The sequence below is a fragment of the Mustelus asterias genome, chromosome 2 (assembly GCF_964213995.1).
Source record: "Mustelus asterias chromosome 2, sMusAst1.hap1.1, whole genome shotgun sequence".
In the NCBI taxonomy this organism is placed as follows: domain Eukaryota; kingdom Metazoa; phylum Chordata; class Chondrichthyes; order Carcharhiniformes; family Triakidae; genus Mustelus; species Mustelus asterias.
The window spans coordinates 120,266,836-120,288,706 of record NC_135802.1 but is presented as its reverse complement, the minus strand read 5'-3'; the positions used below and the strand labels follow the sequence as shown (position 1 = coordinate 120,288,706).

Below are 21,871 nucleotides of genomic sequence, written 5' to 3'. Positions count from 1 at the left end.
GTTGGCTACTGGAGTGGTGTCCCTTTCAGCTGTGTGGTAATAGCGTTGCTTGTAATCCTATCAGAGTGCTGGGAATGGGACCACTTTTACTTTGAGGAACCTTGGAGTAAATTGCCACCTTTTTGTTTGTAAAGATTGAGGTCCCGCTGGAAGTACAAAGGTTGAAGGCCATTCTAATGTCAGCAAAAAATACTTGCAGTCCAAATAAAGTACAAAGATCTGCAGAGTAAAGCTGATTTTACTGTACATCAACGTCATGCATCAGCCCCAAATTTAGACTGAAAATGTCCAACTTTGTGCCAAATTAGCTGTATTTTTGTGCCATGGGTCAAGGCCAACTTGTTAATGGGATGGAACCAATTTCAAGGAGAATCAACAGAGGGGCTTACACTCCTCAGCTTAGGCACCATTCAAGCCCAGGTCTCAGGTGAGGTGAACATGCTAATCCAGTACATTAACCTGTTCCCCCCTCACCAACAGCACAGCAAAGGGGTCACTTCTAGTGGATCAGAGTACAATACGTGTACAGTCAATAAGCTCTTTAGTATTTTAGGATTACATTTCCTTTTATTAATTTAAAACGTGAAATAAAAGCATGGAAATGCAATATTATTCAGAATCTTCCACGTTATAACAAACAGAAAGTGACAGCATCTATCCACATCAGGATTAAACATTATGATGGGATATCAAATAAAACTTAACTGGTGCTCCGTTTAAAGGAAAATTGAAAAATAGGTGGCAAGTGATTTACTGAATATTTCCGTTTTATGAGCCTGGGGTGGATTTAAGTAATAATATGAAATCTGATCAATTCCTCCAGCAACTTAAAATGTTTCAATATATTTATTTTATGCCTCTGGACACTGGTTTCTGTAGGAGATTTGGCAATCAGAAATGTGCACATCATAGATGAAAAAAGAAAAATATTTTCATTAACATGACATTCAGTCATAACAGAGTAATAATTTTACAATGTGAAAATGAACTAAATATTTGAATTGAGGAGCAGAAATGAAGCAATTTAAATTTGAGTCTTTACAATCTATGGTCTGTTCTGTTTCACTATTGAACATCCTGTCAGAAGAGGGCTGGATTGGTATGTTCTATAATACATCTTTTGCAATGGCGTTTCACAAACCGCAATGCCTCAACAGAGATGTCACAGTCCTGCACATTCAACATCTGAAGCTCAAAGCAGTTGGCAGCGACAATTTTTAAACCACGGCCAGTGATGCTCTCGCATGACTTTAGACTCAGTCGCTTCAGGTTGTAACAGTTCAATGCTAAAAACTCCATGCCTGCATCGGAAACTAATGGACACTTCCCGATATCTAGGGACTTCAGTTTTGTGCAATTTTTGGCAAGGTACTCAATCCCATGATCGGTTATTCCTTCGCAACCCCGAGCATTCAGATAGCGCAGTTTGCTGCAATACTTGGCAATGTAGCGGATACCCACGTCTGTGATCCGGCCACAGTGAGCAATGCTGAGATACTTCAGGTTTGCTTCCAATTTTGCCACCTCTCTCATCCCAAAATCACTTACTGCACGGCAGTCACTAACACTCAGTTCTTTGATTGTTGTGCAATAAAGCATCAGGTAGCGGAGGCCCTCATCTGTGACACGTATACACCTGCGTAGGTAGAGGTGGGTCAGCTGGGTGCAGTGAGCTGCTATCGTATGCAAACCCTCATCTTCAAGTACAAAGCAATCTGTCATGTTCAGGTAGCGTATGGAGATTTGTTTTCCATGAAGTGGAGAGAGTTTGATGGAAGCTTCCCTTGTCAGACTAATGCAGGTTATCTTGGAACAACCTAGATAAGAAATTGAGAATGATGTTTTAAACTATTAACATGTAGGACTCATTAAAATAACTACATGGAAACTTCAAACACAGAAGCAGTTTATTCAGTCCATCTTGGCTATGCCATCTCTCCCACGTACTATCCTACATGAACTTGAGGACATCCAAAACTCTGCTGTCTGTAACATAACTCACAGGAAGTCTTGTTCCATTACCACCCCATGCTTGCTGACCCACATGGCCTCCCAGTCAATCAATATTGTGATTTTAAAATTCTCCATGTTTTCGCTCCATGGCCTTGCCCCACACAACTCTATAATTTTCTCTAAACTGACAATCCTCCAAGATATTTGCATTCCTCTAATTCTGGCTTCTCCTGTATTCCCAATTATTAATACTTCACTATCAGTGACTGTGCCTTCAATTGTCCACACCCCCAAGCTCTGGAATTCCCTCCCTATACCTCTCCGCCTCTCTACCTCACTTTCTCATTTTAAGACGCTTCTTAAAACCTGCAGGCTGTATTTTACAGGCTACCTGTGGGCAAGTAAACAGGCAACAGACCCATTAATTAGGATGCTGTGCCATCAGCAGTGCACTCACCATTGGTCCACCTGTTCTGTCTGTGCCCAACTAAGTGCTTCATCCTGCCGCCGCTCGAATATTACAGGCAGTGGGAGGTCTGCACCCAACGGGTAGCCAGTATGTTTAATCCAGTGGACTGCTGGCCACTGAAAGGGAAGAGCCTCTTTTCCTGGCCTGCTGTGTCAATCAGAGGACCCCAGTTTTGCTTCACACATCTACCCTTCCCCCTACATCCCTCCTCACCAGGGCCTGTCAACTTAGCCTCAGTGGAACCTGACTTACTTGAATGTCTGGACTCATTGTTGAATGCCACCTTAAAGGCCTAACAGCAGAGGTCAACATGGTTTTGTGAGAGGGAGGTCATGCCTCACTAACCTGGTGGTGTTTTTTGAAGAAGTGACCAAAATGGTTGACGAAGGAAGGGCCGTGGATGTTGTCTATATGGACTTTAGTAAAGCGTTTGACAAAGTCCCTCATGGTAGGCTAGTGAAAAAGGTTGGATCCCATGGGATAAAGGGGGAGGTGGCTAGATGGGTGGAGAACTGGCTTGGTCATAGAAGACAGAGGGTGGTAGTGGAAGGGTCTTTTTCCGGCTGGAGGCCTGTGACTAGTGGTGTACCGCAGGGCTCTGTATTGGGACCTCTGCTGTTTGTGATTTATATAAATGATCTGGAAGAAGGAGTAACTGGGGTGATCAGTAAGTTTGCGGACGACACAAAACTGGCAGGACTTGCAGATAGTGAGGAACATTGTCAGAGGCTACAGAAGGATATAGATAGGCTGGAAATTTGGGCAAAGAAATGGCAGATGGAGTTCAATCCTGATAAATGCGAAGTGATGCATTTTGGTGGGAATAATGTAGGGAGGAGCTACACGATAAATGGAAGAACCATAAAGGGTGTAGAGACGCAGAGAGACCTGGGTGTGCAAGTCCACAGATCTTTGAAGGTGACGTCACAGGTGGAGAAGGTGGTGAAGAAGGCATATGGCATGCTTGCCTTTATAGGACGGGGCATAGAGTATAAGAGTTGGGGTCTGATGTTGCAGATGTATAGAACGTTGGTTCGGCCGCATTTGGAATACTGCGTCCAGTTCTGGTCGCCACACTACCAGAAGGACGTGGAGGCTTTGGAGAGAGTACAGAGGAGGTTTACCAGGATGTTGCCTGGTATGGAGGGGCTTGGTTATGAGGAGAGATTGGGGAAACTGGGGTTGTTCTCCTTGGAAAGACGGAGGATGAGGGGAGACTTAATAGAGGTGTATAAAATTATGAAAGGCATAGATAGGGTGAACGGTGGGAAGCTTTTCCCCGGGTTGGTGGTGACGTTCACGAGGGGTCATAGGTTCAAGGTGAAGGGGGGGAGGTTTAACACAGATATCAGAAGGACATATTTTACACAGAGGGTCGTGGGGGCCTGGAATGTGTTGCCGGGCAAGGTGGTGGAGGCGGACACACTGGGAACGTTTAAGACTTATCTAGACAGCTATATGAATGGAGTGGGAATGGAGGGATACAAAAGAGTGGTCTAGTTTGGACCAGGGAGCGGCGCCGGCTAATTGTTCCTTGTTTCTCGTTTCAAGGCTTCATTCTATGATCATCTTGCTGGTGCCAGTACAGAGCGAGACTGCGGATAGTTGGGAACCTGTCTCGGGGGCAGGGAATTCATATGGTGTTCGTGGAAGTGGAAATGAATAGGGTTGGGAAGCATTTTCCGATCAGGGCCAGTGTGATCTCCTGGACTCGTTTCGATCGCCTCAGGGGGTCGGAGAGGAATTTCCCAGATTTTATTTTTCCCCATATTGGCCCTGGGGTTTTCACTCTGGGTTTTCGCCTCTCCCTGGAGATCACATGGTCTGGAATGGGGGGGTGGGGGTGAGTTAATAGGTTGTGATGAACAAAGCATCGTAGCTGTGAGGGACAGCTCGGTGGATAGGATATTGGTATGTAGATAGGCTGGAAAATTGGGCGGGGATCCTGGATTCAGGATTCAATCCTGGACCGGGGAGCGGCGCGGGCTTGGAGGGCCGAAGGGCCTGTTCCTGTGCTGTATTGTTCTTTGTTCTTTGTTCTGTTTGGTGCTGCCGGTTTGCAGAGCTGCTGGCATCCAATTGTTTGGCAGATTAGAATCCATAGAATCCCTACAGTGCAGAAGGTGGCCATTTGGCCCATCGAGCCTGCACCAACAGGCCCTATTCCCGCAACCCCATGCATTTACCCAAGCTAGTCCCCCTGACACTAAGGGGCAATTTAGCATGGCCAATCCACCTAACCTGCACATCTTTGGAGTGTGGGAGGAAATCCACGCAGACACGGGGGGAACATGCGAACTCCACACAGACAGTGACCCGAGGCCAGAATTGAACCCGGGCCCCTGGCGCTGTGAGGCAGCAGTGCTAATCACTGTGCTACCGTGCCGCCCTATGCAGTTCTATGAGGTTGGATGTCCTTCTGGAAATGGATGGAAGCTCCCCTCGCCTCATATTAACTGAAGTTGTTTCAATCAAAAAATTAAACCAGGGCAAGGTGGCTAAGTGGAGGTGGGCATGCCCTGAAACTTACACTGGGACGTGAGGAGTCAACTCTCACCACAAAATCCAGCCTTACCTCTGACCAAGCCTCTGATCATCTGACCTCACGTTCCTTTTGTGACGCAGTGGCACTTTGTTTTACAATGCTTCTGTGAAGTGTCTTGTGGCATTTCATAATATTAAAGACACTATATAAGTCACTGTTGCAGGGAAGCAATCTGTCCACAACAGGGGTCTTATCCTCTTTGAGTTATTTAATATTTCTCCTCTATTTTAAGTGCAGTAATATCATTTTGAATCTCATCTTCCTATGTAATGTCAACCTGATCTGTCCTTCTGCTAAATACTGAAGTAAAAGTTATTGAATGTTTCTGCAATGGGTGGAGATTAGGAATAACAAGGAGCAGAATATACTGATAGGTGCAGTTTATAGGTCCTGAACAGTAGTTGCAGACAGGAAAAAACAAATTAGTAAACATACAACAAGCAAATTAGGCCCCTCAAATGTCTTTTGCCATTTGTCTGATTGTGACCTGAATCTTAATTTCCTGCCTACCCTAGAGGTAGGTTTCACACTCCACTCACCTAATGTCGGAGCAGCGCTCCGAAAGCTCGTGATTCCAAATAAACCTGGTATTGTGAGACTTCTTACTGTGCCCACCTCTGTCCAATGCCGGCATCTCCATATCTTCAACAGTGAAGACAGATGGCTGGAACTTTCTGGGCATTCAAGCTGATGGGATCTTCTGGTGCCGCCAATGGCAAATCCCCGTCATGGGTTTCATGGTGGTGAGAGATGCATTCAATGGGAAACCCTGTGCACAATGGTGGAACCAGAAGATTCTGCCACTGACCAATGGTGGTCTTCTCCTTCCACTGCAAAATCCTGCCCAATATCTGTTCAATGCACCTGCCATTTCCTTATTTCCCAATATTATTTCTCCAAACTCAATCTCTAGACGAGAAATGCATACATTAGTTATTATTTTCCTTTTTAAGTACCTGTAGGAAATATTACTATCTGTTTATATTTCTAGCTAGCTTCCTCACGTACTCTAATTTTTATTTCATTATGTTTAAAATCATTCTTTGCTGGTTTTTATATTTTATATGTAGTCTGGAAGATGAATTTGTAGAATATTTTCATGAACTTCTTGGAATAATATCTTTTCGAACCAACTAGGTATTTTAGATCTTCGATTGTGTAATGAGGCAAACATAGAGGATAAGACCCTCTGGCAAAAGGTGATTATAATGCCAATTGAATTCCATATTAAATTTGAGAGCCACACACCAAACAAGAAACTTCACATTAAACAAATCCAATCATACAGGTATGAGAGGAGAAATGGCTAAGGTTGATTGAGTAAATAGACTAATAGGAATGGCAAACAGTGGAAAACATTTAAAGAAACAATTCAAAATGGTGAGCAAAAATGCATTCTATTAAAAAACAAAATTCAGCAAGAAAGAGCCATTTGTGACTTACTAAGGAAGGGCACAGTAGGAAGTCTCACAACACCAGGTTAAAGTCCAACAGGTTTATTTGGAATCACAGGCTTTCGGAGTGCTGCTCCTTCATCAGGTGAGTGACTCACCTGATGAAGGAGCAGCGCTCCTAAAACTCGTGATTAAAGTTAAAGTTTATTTATTAGTCACAAGGAAGGCTTACATTAACATTGCAATGAAGTTACTGTGAAATTCCCCTAAATATGAGATTCCAAATAAACCTGTTGTACTTTAACCTGGTGTTGTAAGACTTCTTACTGTGCCCATCCCAGTCCAACGCTGGCATCTCCACATCATTACTAAGGAAGTTAAGGATAATACTGGATTAAAAGAAGAGACTAATAATGTTGTAATGAATAATATTAAGCCAGGAATCATAGAGTCGTAGAGATATGTTCTATAGTGTAGATTAGGGGGGCTTTAGATTGGTTTCACTGGTCTGTGCAACATCGAGGGCTGAAGGGCCTGTACTGTGCTGTAATGTTCTATGTTCTATATACAGCATGAAAACAGGCCCTTCGGCCCAACGCATCCATCCTGACCCAGTTTCCCAAACTGAACTAGTCCCATTTGCCTGCATTTGGCCCATATCCTTCTAAACCTTTCCTTTCCATATACTTGTCCAAATGTCTTTTAAATATTGTAGTTGTACCCGCCTCTATCACCTCCTCTGGCAGCTCATTCCATATATGCACCATCTTGTGTGTGAAAAAGTCATCCCCAGATCCCTTTTAAATCTTTCCCCTTTCACCTTAAACCAATGCCCTCTAGTTTTGAACTCCCCCAGCCCAGGAGAAAAAACCTTGGCTATTCATTTTATCCATGTCCCTCATGATTGAGATTGGGAGTTTTATAAAAAAGTAAAGGAATGTACAATTATAATTCCTGACATATACCTCAGTTCAGGAATTGCCCATGTGACTTCAGGCTGCCGTGGGAGTGAAACCTAAACAGAAACCCATTGAGTTGTTGGGTGCCAGTTGTAGTACCTTTCACAGAATATCACTGAAGAAAAGACAACTGCTGCAGAGACGCAGGCAGGAGAAGAATCAAAACTCTCCCAGAAACAGGCCTTTGCTGTGCTGTGAAAAATGATGGGATGCAGAAGTAAAGTTCTCAATGGGGAAAACAGAACCAAAAGAACATTTCAGAGGACAATTCTGAAATTCTGGCTTATCAGGGCTATTGTGACCTGAGGAAGGGGGGTTTTGATCAAGCTATCCCTAGTTGGTGATAATCATATCCGGGAAACTCAGGTAGAGTGGAAAGATTGTTGAAGGGCACTGGAAATTTCGACCTGCCTTAGTGGGCAGAGGTGAACATCAGCTGGAGAGCAGGGAGGGACCTTGTGACTCTGTCTTTAATATCACATATCTACCAGAGGCATGGCATAGAGGGAAATAATTTCATAAAATATACCTTGGTTGCGCTCATTAATGTGAAGCTACTTTTCTCTTTAGTTTGATGTGTCAGTTATTTGGTAATTACTGTTTGAACTATGTTGATTTTGGTTTGTTTCTTCAGTTAAAGTCTTAAAAAGTGAAACCCTGTCCATTATTATTGAAGTTGAGGGGGTTCCTTTCTTTTAAAAAGTTATTGCTCTCAGGGGGATCTTAACAAAAGACAATAGCAAGCCCAGTCATGGCCCCTTTTCGCCTTTTAAATTATCTATCTGTTTGCAGCTCCCACCTCCTATACAAATTTGCCTCCTGGCCAATTAGTAGCTAACATTTTGAATATTGCATTGTGTCACTGATGCTGACAAGGTGCAGGCTTGGGACCCAGAATACAGGTGGCCAAGGTGATTAAGAAGGCATATGGCGTGCTTGCCCCCATCGACCGGGGAATTGAGTATAAGAATTAGGAAATCATGTTGCAGCTATATAAAACATTGGTTAGGCCGCATTTGGAGTATTGTGTGCAGTTCTGGTCACCACATTATCTGAAGGACACAGAAGCTTTGGAGAGAGTGCAAAGGATGTTGCCTGGTCTCAAGGGTGTTGGCTATGAGGAGAGGGTGAATAAACTAGGATTGTTTTCACAGAGGCTGAGGGGGAGACCTGATAGAGGTCCACAAAATTATGAGAGGCATAGATAGGGTGGATAGTCAGAGGCTTTTTCCAAGGGTGGAAGTGTCAATTACAAGGGGGCACAGGTTCAAGGTGAGAGGGGGAAAGTTTAGAATCATAGAGTCATAGAATCCTACAGTGCAGAAAGAGGCCATTCGGCCCATCGAGTCTGCACCAACCACAATCCCACCCAGGCCCTATCCACATATCCCTACATATTTACCCACTAACCCCTCTAACCTATGCATCCCGGGACACTAAGGGGCAATTTAGATTGGCCAATCAACCTAGCCCGCACATCTTTGGACTGTGGGAGGAAACCGGAGCACCCGGAGGAAACCCACGCAGACACAGGGAGAATGTGCAAACTCCACACAGACAGCGACCCGAGCCGGGATTCGAACTCAGGTCCCTGGAGCTGTGAAGCAGCAGTGATAACCACTGTGCTACCGTGCCGTTTAAGGGAGATGTGCGGGGGAAGTTTTTCACGCAGAGGGTGGTGGGTGCCTGGAACGCATTGCCGGAAGATGTGGTGGAAGCAGGCATATTAGTAACATTTCAGAGGCATCTGGATGGGTACATGAATAGGGAGGGAATAGAGAGATACAGACCAAGTAAGAGCAGAAGGTATTTTTAAGTTTAGTTAGGGCATCATGATCAGCACAGGCTTGGAGGGCTGAAGGGCCTGGTCCTGTGCTGTACTGTTCTTTGTTCATTGTTCAGAAATTTTCTGGATATTGGATTCCTGAGCCTGGAATGAATGGAATTTGGCCCAAAGATTCTGTACTCCATTTTCTTTCTATTTAATGATCTGTTAGCATTTTATTTGGTATAATAATTTTAAAAATAGCTGATTGGTTGATTTTCCAAGCCAGCATCCAAGGAACTCTTAACATCCCAGGGCAATATGAAGGGAATAAAGATACCTGTGCCTGAATGCGAATTCCCACAGGCTGATCTCATGACTTGAGCAGAATTGTCAATGACATGATCCATAGGGAACTGATCTGTCAGAAGTGCCACTGTTTGGGATTCCTCCACATGTTGTAGAGTTTTAATTCCGCAGCATGCTGTGGACATAAGTGATTAATTCCTCATCTGGAGGCCCAGTTTGATTGACAGCTGGGCCTTCAGTCAAACAGCAACTGGCCCTGACTACAGAGGCAGCTACATCAATGATTTGATTTGATCAGTGATGTGATATGGGAGGATGCTTGATTGTTTTGGGGAACAGTGGAGGGATTTGCTGATTCTGGGTGTTGCGGGAAGCCAGGGAGAAGGTCGGAGCTTGAGGAGAAGGCCTGGAGATGGACGGTGGGATGGGAGGACGGCTCAGGAAACCCAGCTGACAACAGCAAAAATCCAAAAGCTGAATGACAATGAGATTTTTTTTTCACATTTAAAGCTGTAGCCTGCCCACCTTCCAGCCTCAGTTAAAGCTGGAAATAGGAAAATTGGAGGCAACTTTGAGTTGGGAAGCAGGTTTTCTAACTTTAAACTCCAATCCAACTCAAGCCCACCCATTCTCTGCAGTTAAACCACCCCCCCCCCTCCCCCGACTGTTTCTATTTACTCTAGTTTGGCTAATTGGCAATACCTATTGGAAATTAGGACCGTGACATATTTGTGATGCCTGTCCATACACTATGTTTTAGCAGTGCCATGCTATGATTTATTAGCAGGAACATTTTTGGGGTAATTTTGTCATTGATTTATATTTATCCAACCTCTCCAAGTACCTGCTCAACCCAAGATGAAATGCGTCTTGTTGCAATACTGCTGAGCTGGATAGATGGATGATATTTACCCAACTGATGCACAGAGTTTGACAGACATTTTTATTTCTGCCTTGTAACCAAGAGCCAAATATGCAGGTACTTGGATTATTGCCAACTCTGGTCAAGGATCTGCACTTACTGTACAGTTACCTGAAACATCCAAGTACTCCAGGTTAGGACACCGGGAAACAACATCATAGAGTGCTTCATTGGAGATGTTGTAACATCCTGGCACTTCTAGCTGCCGTAGCTCTGGACAGCACTGAGCAATGGTGTAGAGACCCCGATCTGTAAGCCGCCTGCAGCCTTGAACAATGACTGTTTCCAACATAAGGCATACATTAGGTGTATCCTGACACAATCTTCGGGTAAGTACTCGCAGAGCTCTGTCCACGTTCATTGTTTCGCCTGTCAGACGAATAGTCCTCCACAATCGTGGGTCCCAGCATAAGTTGTACCAGCGCCGGCAGACTCTTGCGCAGCGGCAGAGCTGGTTGGTAGGGAGGTGTGAAAACATCTGGATCAAGGTTTGGTCTGGTAGCCTGTCAATCGGAGCCTGTTCTTTCTGTAGCCTCGATGCTGGCCTGATGGCACATTGCGGTATAAGGAACAAAGGCTGGGAGTGGATCATAGCGATGGTCTCCCCTGTGACTGAAGAGGATGAAGTGGAGGATCCTTGGCCATTTTGAAAAGATTGCACATTCTGAGGACAGATAAACGCAGGACTTGGTGTGCTCAATGTCCGCATACTCAAGTCTGAATCTGGAATACATACAGAACATCTGTATTAGTGAACAATGTTGGAATTACAACTAATACACAGCATTGGAACAAGATATTTATTCCCAACAAGTCGATGCTGGTGTTTATGCTGCACACAAGCCTCCTCTCATGCTATTTCATCTAACCCTATCAGCATAACTTCTTGGAAAACACTATCCTTTGTTAGAATGTAACCAGTGGCAACTTTGTATTGAATGTAATGTGACCAATGGTAACAATCGTGGGTCAGCTAACCCAGTAAACCATGGAACCAATTACAGAATGATGTAATAGTCAGCTAACCAGCTGACTCACTCTAAATAAGAACCTGTTTGGAATTGTGGTGAGCTTGGAGTGGCCCAGGGCGAGCCCCCAAGTTTGGAGTAATGAAGTTTCTTTATTAAACCCTTTCTTTGATTTATAAGTTGGAGTAAGTTTTGTTATATTTTCATTATAGAACATAGAACAGTACAGCACAGAACAGGCCCTTCGGCCCACGATGTTGTGCCGAGCTCTATCTGAAACCAAGAGCAAGCTATCCCACTCCCTATCATCCTGGTGTGCTCCATGTGCCTATCCAATAACCGCTTAAATGTTCCTAAAGTGTCTGACTCCACTATCACTGCAGGCAGTCCATTCCACACCCCAACCACTCTCTGCGTAAAGAACCTACCTCTGATATCCTTCCTATATCTCCCACCACGAACCCTATAGTTATGCCCCCTTGTAATAGCTCCATCCACCCGAGGAAATAGTCTTTGAACATTCACTCTATCTATCCCCTTCATCATTTTATAAACCTCTATTAAGTCTCCCCTCAGCCTCCTCCGCTCCAGAGAGAACAGCCCTCAACCTTTCCTGCATTATCTGCATTTGAAGAGTTCTTTCTGAAGAAACATTGGTGGCAGAAGAAAACCCATCGTAACTTGGTGTTTGTTTTTGAAGAAGTGCTACAACCATGTCAGAAGGTAGAAGTAAACTGACATTGTTTGATTGTCCCCCTGTCTTTTCAAATGCCGAACCATATCAGCAATGGAAGGCAGAGGTGGAAATGTGGACCCTTGTCACCACAATATCGAAAACGAAAAGCAAGGTATGACATTAGCTTTGTCACTTCCAACTAGGAGCAAGGTAAGAACGAACAAAGAACAATGAAACTTACAGCACAGGAACAGGCCCTTCAGCCCTCCAAGCCTGCACCAACCATGCTGCCCGACTTAACTAAAACCCCCTTCGCTTCCGGGGACCATATCCCTCTATTCCCATCTCATTCATGTACTTGTCAAGACGCCCCTTAAAAGTCACTACCGTATCCGCTTCCACTACCTCCCCCGGCAACGAGTTCCAGGTACCCACCACTCTCTGGGTAAAATATCTGCCTCGTACATCTCTTTTAAAACTTGCCCCTCGCACCTTAAACCTATGCCCCCTAGTAATTGACTCTTCCACCCTGGGAAAAAGCTTCTGACTATCCACTCTGTCCATGCCTCTCATAATCTTGTAGACTTCTGTCAGGTCTCCCCATAACCTCCGTGAGAACAAACCAAGTTTCTCCAACCTCTCCTCATAGCTAATGCTCTCCATACCAGGCAACATCCTGGTAAATCTTTTCTGTACCCTCTCCAAAGCCTCCACATCCTTCTGGAAGTGTGGCAACCAGAATTGAACACGATATTCCAAGTGTGGCCTAACTAAGGTTCTATAAAGCGGCAACATGACTTGCCAATTTTTAAACTCAATACCCTGGCCGATGAAGGCAAGCATGCCGTATGCCTTCTTGACTACCTTCTTCACCTGCATTGCCACTTTCAGTGACCTGAGGAAACAAAGTATTTTCTGATTGGACGGCAGATGCCCTAAATAGAGAAGACGAGCTTCAGCTTCTGCTACAATACTTAGATAAGTTTTACCAAAAAGATGAGTTCTTGGAGAATTATGAAGAATGGGTGTTGTTTGACGGGATTAGGAGACAAGATACCCAGTCCAGAAACAATATATCATGGATTTTGATAGGGGCCGTTACCTGGATGACTTGGGATATTGAGGCCCTGGTCAAGAAAAAGGGGGCACATGACATGCATAGGCAGCTGGGATCAAGTGAATCCCTTGAAGAGTATAGAGGGTGTAGGAGTAGAGTTAAGAGATAAATCAGGAGGGCAAAAAGGGGACATGAGATTGTTTTGGCAGATAAGGCAAAGGAGAATCCAAAGAGCTTCTACAAAAACATAAAGACAAAAGAGTAACAAGGGAGAGGGTAGGGCCTCTTAAGGATCAACAAGATCATCTATGTGCGGATCCACAAGGGATGGGTGAGATCCTAAATGAATATTTCTCATCAGTATTTACTGTTGAGAAAAGCATGGATTTTATGGAACTTGGGGAAATAAATAGTGATGTCTTGAGGAGTGTACATATTAAACAGAAGGAGGTGCTGGAAGTCTTAAAGCGCATCAAGGTAGATAAATCCCCAGGACCTGATGAAGCGTATCCCAGGACATTGTGGGAGGCCAGGGAGGAAATTGTGCGCCCCCTAGCAGAGATATTTGAATCATTGATAGCCACAGTGTGGTGCCTGATGATTGGAGGGTGGCAAATGTTGTGCCTTTGTTTAAAAAGGGCTGCAGGGAAAAGCCTGGAAACTACAGGCCGGTGAGCTTCACATCGTGGGTAAGTTGTTGGAAGGTATTTTGAGAGACAGGATCTACGGGCATTTAGAAGAAACATAGAAAAACTACAACACAAAACAGGCCCTTCAGCCCCACAAGTTGTGCCGAACATATCCCTACCTTCTAGGCCTACCTATAACCCTCCATCCTATTAAGTCCCATGTACTCATCCAGGAGTCTCTTAAAAAACCCTATTGAGTTTGCCTCCACCACCACTGATGGCAGCCGATTCCACTCGCTCACCACCCTCTGTGTGAAAAACTTACCCCTAACATTTCCCCTGCACCTACCCCCCAGCACCTTAAACCTGTGTCCTCTCGTAGCAGCCATTTCCACCCTGGGGAAAAGCCTGAGAGTCCACCCGATCTATGCCTCTCAACATCTTGTATACCTCTATTAGGTCTCCTCTCATCCTACGTCTCTCCAAGGAGAAAAGACCGAACTCCCTCAGCCTATCCTCATAAGGCATGCCACTCAATCCAGGCAACATCCTTGTAAATCTCCTCTGCACCCTTTCAATCTTTATCACATTATTCCTGTAATGAGGCGACCAGAACTGAGCACAGTACTCCAAGTGGGGTTTGACGAGGGTCTTATATAGCTGCATCATTATCCCCGGACTCCTAAACTCAATCCCTCGATTGATAAAGGCCAGCACACCATACACCTTCTTAACCACCTCCTCCACCTCCGGGGCGATTTTAGAGTCCTATGGACCCGGACCCCAAGGTCCTTTTGATTCTCTACAGTACTAAGAGTCTTTCCCTTTATATTGTACTCCTTCATCCCATTTGACCTGCCAAAATGGACCACTACGCATTTATCTGGGTTGAAGTCCATCTGCCACTTCTCCGCCCAGTCTTGCATCCTATCTATGTTCCTCTGTAACTTCTGACATCCCTCCAGACTATCCACAACCTCACCAACCTTCGTGTTATCGGCAAACTTACCAACCCATCCCTCCGTTTCCTCATCCAGGTCATTTATGAAAATGACAAACAGCAAGGGTCCCAGAACAGATCCCTGGGGCACACCACTGGTGACCGACCTCCATTTAGAAAAAGACCCATCTATACCCTGAAACATCTGAATCCCGGCACCTGGAGTATCCAGTCCTATCCACCACATCACACTTCCAGGCATCGATCCACGCTCTGAGCTCATCCCCTTTATTCACTATACTCCTGGCATTAAAGTAAACACATCTCAATCCTTTGGTCTGAGCTCTCCCCTTCTCTATCCCCCGTCCATCCTCCCTCTTGCACTGTCTATAACCCTTCTCTGTTTGTGAGCTCACTTCCTCGCTCCCAGTCACCTCGTGTCAATCCCCTCCCCCCAACCTATCTAGTTTAAACTCTCCCCAGTAGCCAGTAGAGACGCAAGGACTGATTAGGGACAGCCAGCATGGCTTTGTGAGTGGAAAATCATGTCTCAGAAATTTGTCCTCCTTTGGACAAGCCAGTTCTGGATCCACAGGGCAGCAGCCCCTTGGATCCCATGCCCTCTCACTTTTTCTAGAAGCCTTGCATGGGGGACCTTATCGAACGCCTTGCTAAAATCCATATAAACCACATCTACCGCTTTCCCTTCGTCAATGTGTTTAGTCACATTTTCGAAGAACTCCACCAGGCTCGTAAGGCACGATCTGCCTTTGACAAAGCCATGCTGAGTATTCTTGAGGATACTAAACCTCTCTAAATGCTCATAAATCCTGTCCCTCAGGATCTTCTCCATCAGCTTACCAACCACTGAGGTTAGACTCACTGGTCGGTAATTTCCTGGGCTATCCCTATTCCCCTTCTTGAAAATAGGAATCACATCCGCAATTCTCCAATCCTCCGGCACCTCTCCCGTCTCCATCGACGACGCAAAGATCATCGCCAGAGGTTCTGCAATCTCTTCCCTCGCCTCCCACAGTAACCTGGGGTACATCCCATCCGGACCCGGCGACTTATCTATCTTAATGCCATTCAAAGATTCCAGCATAACCTCTTTGTTAAAGTCCACATACTCAATCTTTTCAGTCCACCGCAAGCCCACAGTACATCCACCCAGGTCCTTCTCCTCTGTGAAAACCGAGGCAAAATACTCATTAAGCACCTCTGCCATTTCTACTGGTTCCGTACAGATTTTCCCGCCTTCACCTTTTATAGGCCCTATTCCTTCACGTCTCATCCTTTTACTCTTCACATATTTATAGAACGCCTTAGGGTTTTCCTTAATAGAACCATAGAACCATAGAAAATTACAGCTCAGAAACAGGCCTTTTGGCCCTTCTTGTCTGTGCCGAACCATTTTATGCCTAGTCCCACTGACCTGCACTTGGACCATATCCCTCCACACCCCTCTCATCCATGAACCCGTCCACGTTTTTCTTAATAGAACCATCCTACCTGCCAAGGCCTTCTCATGACCCCTTCTGGCTCTCCTAATTTCCTTCTTTAGTCCCTTCCTACAAGCCGTATACTCATCTAGATCCCTATCTTCGCCAAGCTCTCTGAACCTTTTGTATGCTTTCTTTTTCTTCTCGACTAGGTCCCGCGCAGCTTTCGTGCACCATGGTTCCTTTAACCTACCAACTCCTCCCTGTCTGCTCGGAACGTTGTCCTGTAGAACTCTAGACAGACATTCCTTGAAAAACTGCCACCTCTCTTCAGTACATTTCCCCGAGAATACCTCCTTCCAATTTACTCCTCTAATTTGCTGCCTTATGTCTTCATATTTCCCCTTACGCCATATAAACGCTTTCCTAGCTTGCCTGATCCTCTCTTTTTCCAATGCAAGCATAAAGGAGATAGAGTTATGATCGCTATCCCCAAGATGGTCTCCCACTGAGAGATCTGACACCTGTCCAGGTTCATTGGTCAGTATCAGACCAAGTATAGCCTCTCCTCTTGTAGGCTTGTCCACATGCTGTGTCAGGAAACCCTCCTGAACACACCTAACGAACTCTTCCCCATCCAATCCCCTTACCCTCGGGATATTCCAATCTATGTTTGGGAAATTAAAGTCTCCCATCACAACAACTCTGCTATTATTGCATCTCTCCAGGATCTGTTTCCCTATCTGCTCCTCCACCTCCCTGTTACTATTGGGCGGCCTATAGAAAACTCCCAGCAAAGTGATCGATCCCTTCCCACTCCGAACTTCCAACCACAGAGACTCTGTAGACAATCCCTCCACAGCATACACCTTCTCTACAGCTGTGACACTATCCCTGATCAGCAGTGCCACTCCACCCCCTCTCTTGCCTCCCTCCCTGTCCTTCCTGAAACATCTGAATCCCGGCACCTGGAGTATCCAGTCCTGTCCCTGAGACATCCAAGTCTCCGTAATGGCCACCACATCACACTTCCAGGCATCGATCCACGCTCTGAGCTCATCCCCTTTATTCACTATACTCCTGGCATTAAAGTAAACACATCTCAATCCTTTGGTCTGAGCTCTCCCCTTCTCTATCCCCCGTCCATCCTCCCTCTTGCACTGTCTATAACCCTTCTCTGTTTGCGAGCTAACTTCCTCGCTCCCAGTCACCTCGTGTCAATCCCCTCCCCCCAACCTATCTAGTTTAAACTCTCCCCAGTAGCCAGTAGAGACGCAAGGACTGATTAGGGACAGCCAGCATGGCTTTGTGAGTGGAAAATCATGTCTCAGAAATTTGATTGAGTTTTTTGAAGGGGTAACCAAGAAGGTAAATGAGGGCAGTGCAGTTGATGTTGTCTACATGGACTTTAGCAAGGCCTTTGACAAGGTATTGCATGGTAGGTTGTTGCATAACGTTAAATCTCATGGGATCGAGGGTGAGGTAGCTAACTGGATACAAAATTGGCTTGACGACAGAAGCCAGAGGGTGGTTGTAGAGGGCCTGTGACCAGCAGTGTGCCTCAAGGATCAATGCTGGGTCCACTGTTATTTGTCATCGATTTTAATGATTTTAATGAGAATGTAGGAGGCTTGGTGAGTAAGTTTGCAGATGACACCAAGATTTGTGGCATAGTGGACAGTGAAGAAGGTTATCTTGGATTGCAATGGGCTCTTGATCAATTGGGCCAGTGAGCTGACGAATGGCAGATGGAGTTTAATTTAGGTAAATGCGAGGTGATGCATTTTGGTAGATTGAACCAGGGCAGGACTTACTCAGTTAATGGTAGGGCATTGGGGATAGTTACAGAGCAAAGAGATCTCAGGGTACAGGTTCATAGCTCCTTGAAAGTGGAGTCACAGGTGGACAGAGTGTTGAAGAAGGCATTCAGTATGCTTGGTTTCATTGGTCGGAACATTGAATATATCTTGGGATGTATTGTTATATGTTGCGACATCTTGTTGAAGTTGTACAAGATATTGGTAAGGCCACTTGGAATACTGTGGACAGTTCTGTCACCCTATTATAGAAAAGATATTATTAAACTAGAAAGAGTGCAGAAATGATTTACTAAAATGCTACCGGGACTTGATGGTTTGAGTTATAAGGAGAGGCTGGATAGACTGGGACTTGTTTCTCTGGAGCGTAGAAGACTGAGGGGTGATCTTTTAGAAGTCTATAAAATAACGAGGGGCATAGATGAGGTAGATAGTCAATATCTTTTCCCAAAGCTAGGGGAGTCTAAAACTAGAGAGCATAGGTTTAAGGTGAGAGGGGAGAGATACAAGAGGGGTAATTTTTTCACACAGAGTGTGGTGAGTGTCTGGAACAAGCTGCCAGAGGTAATAGTCGAGGCGGGTACAATTTTGTCTTTTAAAAAGCATTAAGACAGTTACATGGGTAAGATGGGTATAGAGGGATACGGGCCAAATGCGGGCAATTGGGATTAGCTTAGGGCTTTAAAAAAAAAAGCCGTGGCATGGACAAATTGGGCCGAAGGGCCTGTTTCCATGCTGTAAACCTCTATGACTCTATGTATAAGCAGTAAGAAGTCTCACAACACCAGGTTAAAGTCCAACAGGTTTATGTGGTAGCAAAAGCCACTCGCTTTCGGAGCGCTGCTCCTTCGTCAGGTAAGTGGGAGTTCTCAGAGATTTCTAGAATCTAGAATCAGCCTACAGCTTATTATTGGACCTGGAACTGGGAACTCACCAAAAGGAGTTGAGAAATTGAAAGCATTATTAGCCATTAAAAGACTAAAGTTAAAATGGAAAACATACAACAATGATAGCAGCTTCGGCGGGATTATCCAGCCATTTCAGCCAGTGAGATCTTCCAGTTCTGATGATGGCAACCCCCACCCCCTGCCACGAGTTCCCTGGAAGTGGAAGGCATGAACAATGGGAAATCCTGTTGACAGAGGTGGAACTGCAAGGTCCCGCTGCCAGCCAATGGCAGGCTACCTCTATTGCTGCAAAACACATCGGGGAGGGGCAGGAAAGAATGCTTAAATTCATACAATACCTTTAATCATAGAAATCATAGAAACACTACAGTGCAGAAACAGGCCATTCGGCCCATCGAGTCTGCACCGACCACAATCCCACCCAGGCCCTACCCCCATATCCCTACACATTTACCCACTAATCCCTCTAACCTACACATCTCAGGACACTAAGGGGCAATTTTAGCATGGCCAATCAACCTAACCCGCACATCTTTGGACTGTGGGAGGAAACCGGAGCACCCGGAGAAAACCCACGCAGACTCGAGGAGAATGTGCAAACTCCACACAGCCAGTGACCCAAGCCGGGAATCGAACCCAGGTCCCTGGAGCTGTGAAGCAGCAGTGCTAACCACTGTGCTACCATGCTGTTTACTATTTAAATATAATAAACATCTCAAGATACTTCACAGCAGCATTACAAAATAAAATATGACACTAAGCCACTTGAAGAGATAATAGTTAAGATGTCCACAAGCTTGGCCAAAGTGATAAGTTTTAAGGGGTGTCTTAAAGAAGGAAATAGAGGTAGGGAGATGAAGTGGGAAAAACATACAGATGAGTACACTTTAAAAAATAACTGCCTGGCACATAAACAGTCACCTGGGAAAGATACATTAAACTGGCACTGACTTTTTGTACAGACAGACACCTGAGATTAAAACATAAAGGACAGACAGCTATTTAAAGTTAAACATTCAGGAATCAGATCCTGCAGGAAGCCAGCCAGGGCTTGAGGCACTCTTTCGGATAAGGCCAGTAGGGTTAGGTAAAGAGATTAGCTACAGGTGGGATCGGGAATACAAAACTGCAGAAAACCAATTCCTGTAAATTACTATGTGAATAGACTGAAACTAAAACCATTGATGGTCACTGACGTAGGAAATGTATCCATTCATAGAACAATGCAATGTTAACATGCTTATGTCTGTATCTGTCTGTATTTGTCTATAACGATGTGTTAACGATCGATCACCTACTTGATTACAATGATGTGATAATGGCTAGATGTCCGGTCCATCTATTGTGTAAAGGGTATAAAGATGGACCGCTCCTATTGTCTCATTGAGAGAAGGTTTGCTGCTTGTTAGTGCCTTTTCTCCATGAAGCTTCGTTAAAATAAAAATGTATTCTTGAAGCCTTCAAGCCTGACTCAGTGGTACATTTGCCACAACAATTAGCATAGTCAGCACGGATCCTATTACTGGTGAGATCGATTGGCCACGGTCAGAGCCGGGGTAGAGATCACTGAATCTGTGAGAGTCAGACAAGGTCAAGAATACAGTTTGCAAGGGGTTAAACTTAAGGGGTTAAACGTAAGGGGTATTTGTAGAATTAGATATTGTTGTATATGATATAGTGATAAGTACCAACTGCTGATAGTGATAAGTAACTGTTGCGTGTGCTGACTGACAAGAAGACAAGGTAGTGCCTGTCTCAAAACCCTGCCTTAGACCGGCTGTTAAGAGGAGGAACCTCCCACGTGAAGGCCAGGAGATTGAAGTGGGTAAAGAGACACCAAGGGCACTTAGGATTGTGAAGCACAAGTGGCAGAGGTCGGTTAACGTCAAACTCTGTCGTGGTGAACAAACACAGAGTTGCCATCTGACTGCATGAAAGTTTGAAAAGTTGGGAACTGTACTGTCAATGTTGTGAAAAGCGGGACGGAAAAGGAGCTTGATCAACTCTGACCTAAACCGGACTCCGATGGAGAAGCACATTGCTGAGGTGGTAATAGTGGAAGCCGTGAGTATAACTTGAAACCCTGTAACAGTAGTGAAACACGGTGTAGAGTAGTAATCATGGCCGGGGTTATGAAGTCTGCGAAATGGCAGATAATGAAGTTAAAAGGGGACCTGCAGGATCGCTCATTGACGTTTACATGACAGACAGGAAAGAGTTAATAGAGAAAATGCAAAAGGATGGCTGGGATACTTCTCAGACCTTAGAGCAGCGGAGAAAGTGGATAGATAAGGAAAAGAGAAACAAGGCAAAGAAGATAGGAGTAATGTTAATACATCAGTTAGCTGGTCTAACTGAGCAAGTAGTCGCCTCTACTAAGAAGTGGAGTGAAGGTAAAGCAAGGATTAGAGAATTAGAATCCCGAGTGAGGGAACTGGAAAAGCAAAATCAGGTTTTAGAAGAAAGGCAATGGAGAGGGGAAACTGTTCCTCTACCTCCTTATGAGTCCACACAGCAGGGACCAACCGCTCCTTTAGAGGAGTGGGAAGCGCTAGAACACAACTTAGCGCCAGTAACCCAAGGGGGAACAAATGCGCGACCAATCAACCCTTCACCCAAGGTGAGAGACAGCAGATAATGGCTTCCCTGGGTAAATTACAACCTAGGAGCGCAAACACTAAATTCTGGGAAGAATTAGATACAATCTGGGTAGTACACCAATTACACCTGAGAGACGTACACCAGCTGGCCAGGGCAGCCTGTCCAGCGGATAAGTGGAGGCAGGTAGCAGGTGGACCCGCCGCTGCTCCAGCACAGGATTATAGTGGGGGACGGTGGACACATGCAGTCGCCCTAACATCGGAGATAGATGCCCAACAGGCACCCTTCACCCAGTTTAAAGCAGAGATTCAGAGGGTATTAGGGAATGTTCCCACTAACTGGAGCAGAATTACCACAACAAAACAGTTAAAAGGGGAAGGAGCTTCTGAATACGGGGAACGGTTGTTCCAGGTATATCAAGAGTGCTCAGGACAAAGGAACCCAGGTCGAGGGGATCGAGCGTTCATCCAGGCTTTTAAGGATGGACTCTCCAGCGCTCACCAGGTCATCCTAAAAA

The 21,871-nt window shown here is 45.1% G+C and overlaps 1 protein-coding gene across 6 annotated transcripts in view; it reads right to left on the bottom strand.

Annotated features, from left to right (window-relative positions):
- Nucleotides 1-547: 547 nt before the first annotated feature.
- The window catches only part of fbxl7 (F-box and leucine-rich repeat protein 7), a 293,470-nt gene continuing 272,146 nt past the window's right edge, over nt 548-21,871 (bottom strand). For all 6 annotated transcript variants that reach the window (XM_078240685.1, XM_078240677.1, XM_078240667.1 and 3 more), the window contains 2 exons: nt 10,428-11,039; nt 548-1,817 (listed from right to left, as the gene is read on the bottom strand). In XM_078240685.1, coding sequence (XP_078096811.1) covers nt 1,081-1,817; nt 10,428-11,025 — 1,335 coding nt within the window. In that variant the 5' untranslated portion in view covers nt 11,026-11,039 and the 3' untranslated portion in view covers nt 548-1,080. The remainder of the gene's footprint in view (nt 1,818-10,427; nt 11,040-21,871) is intronic.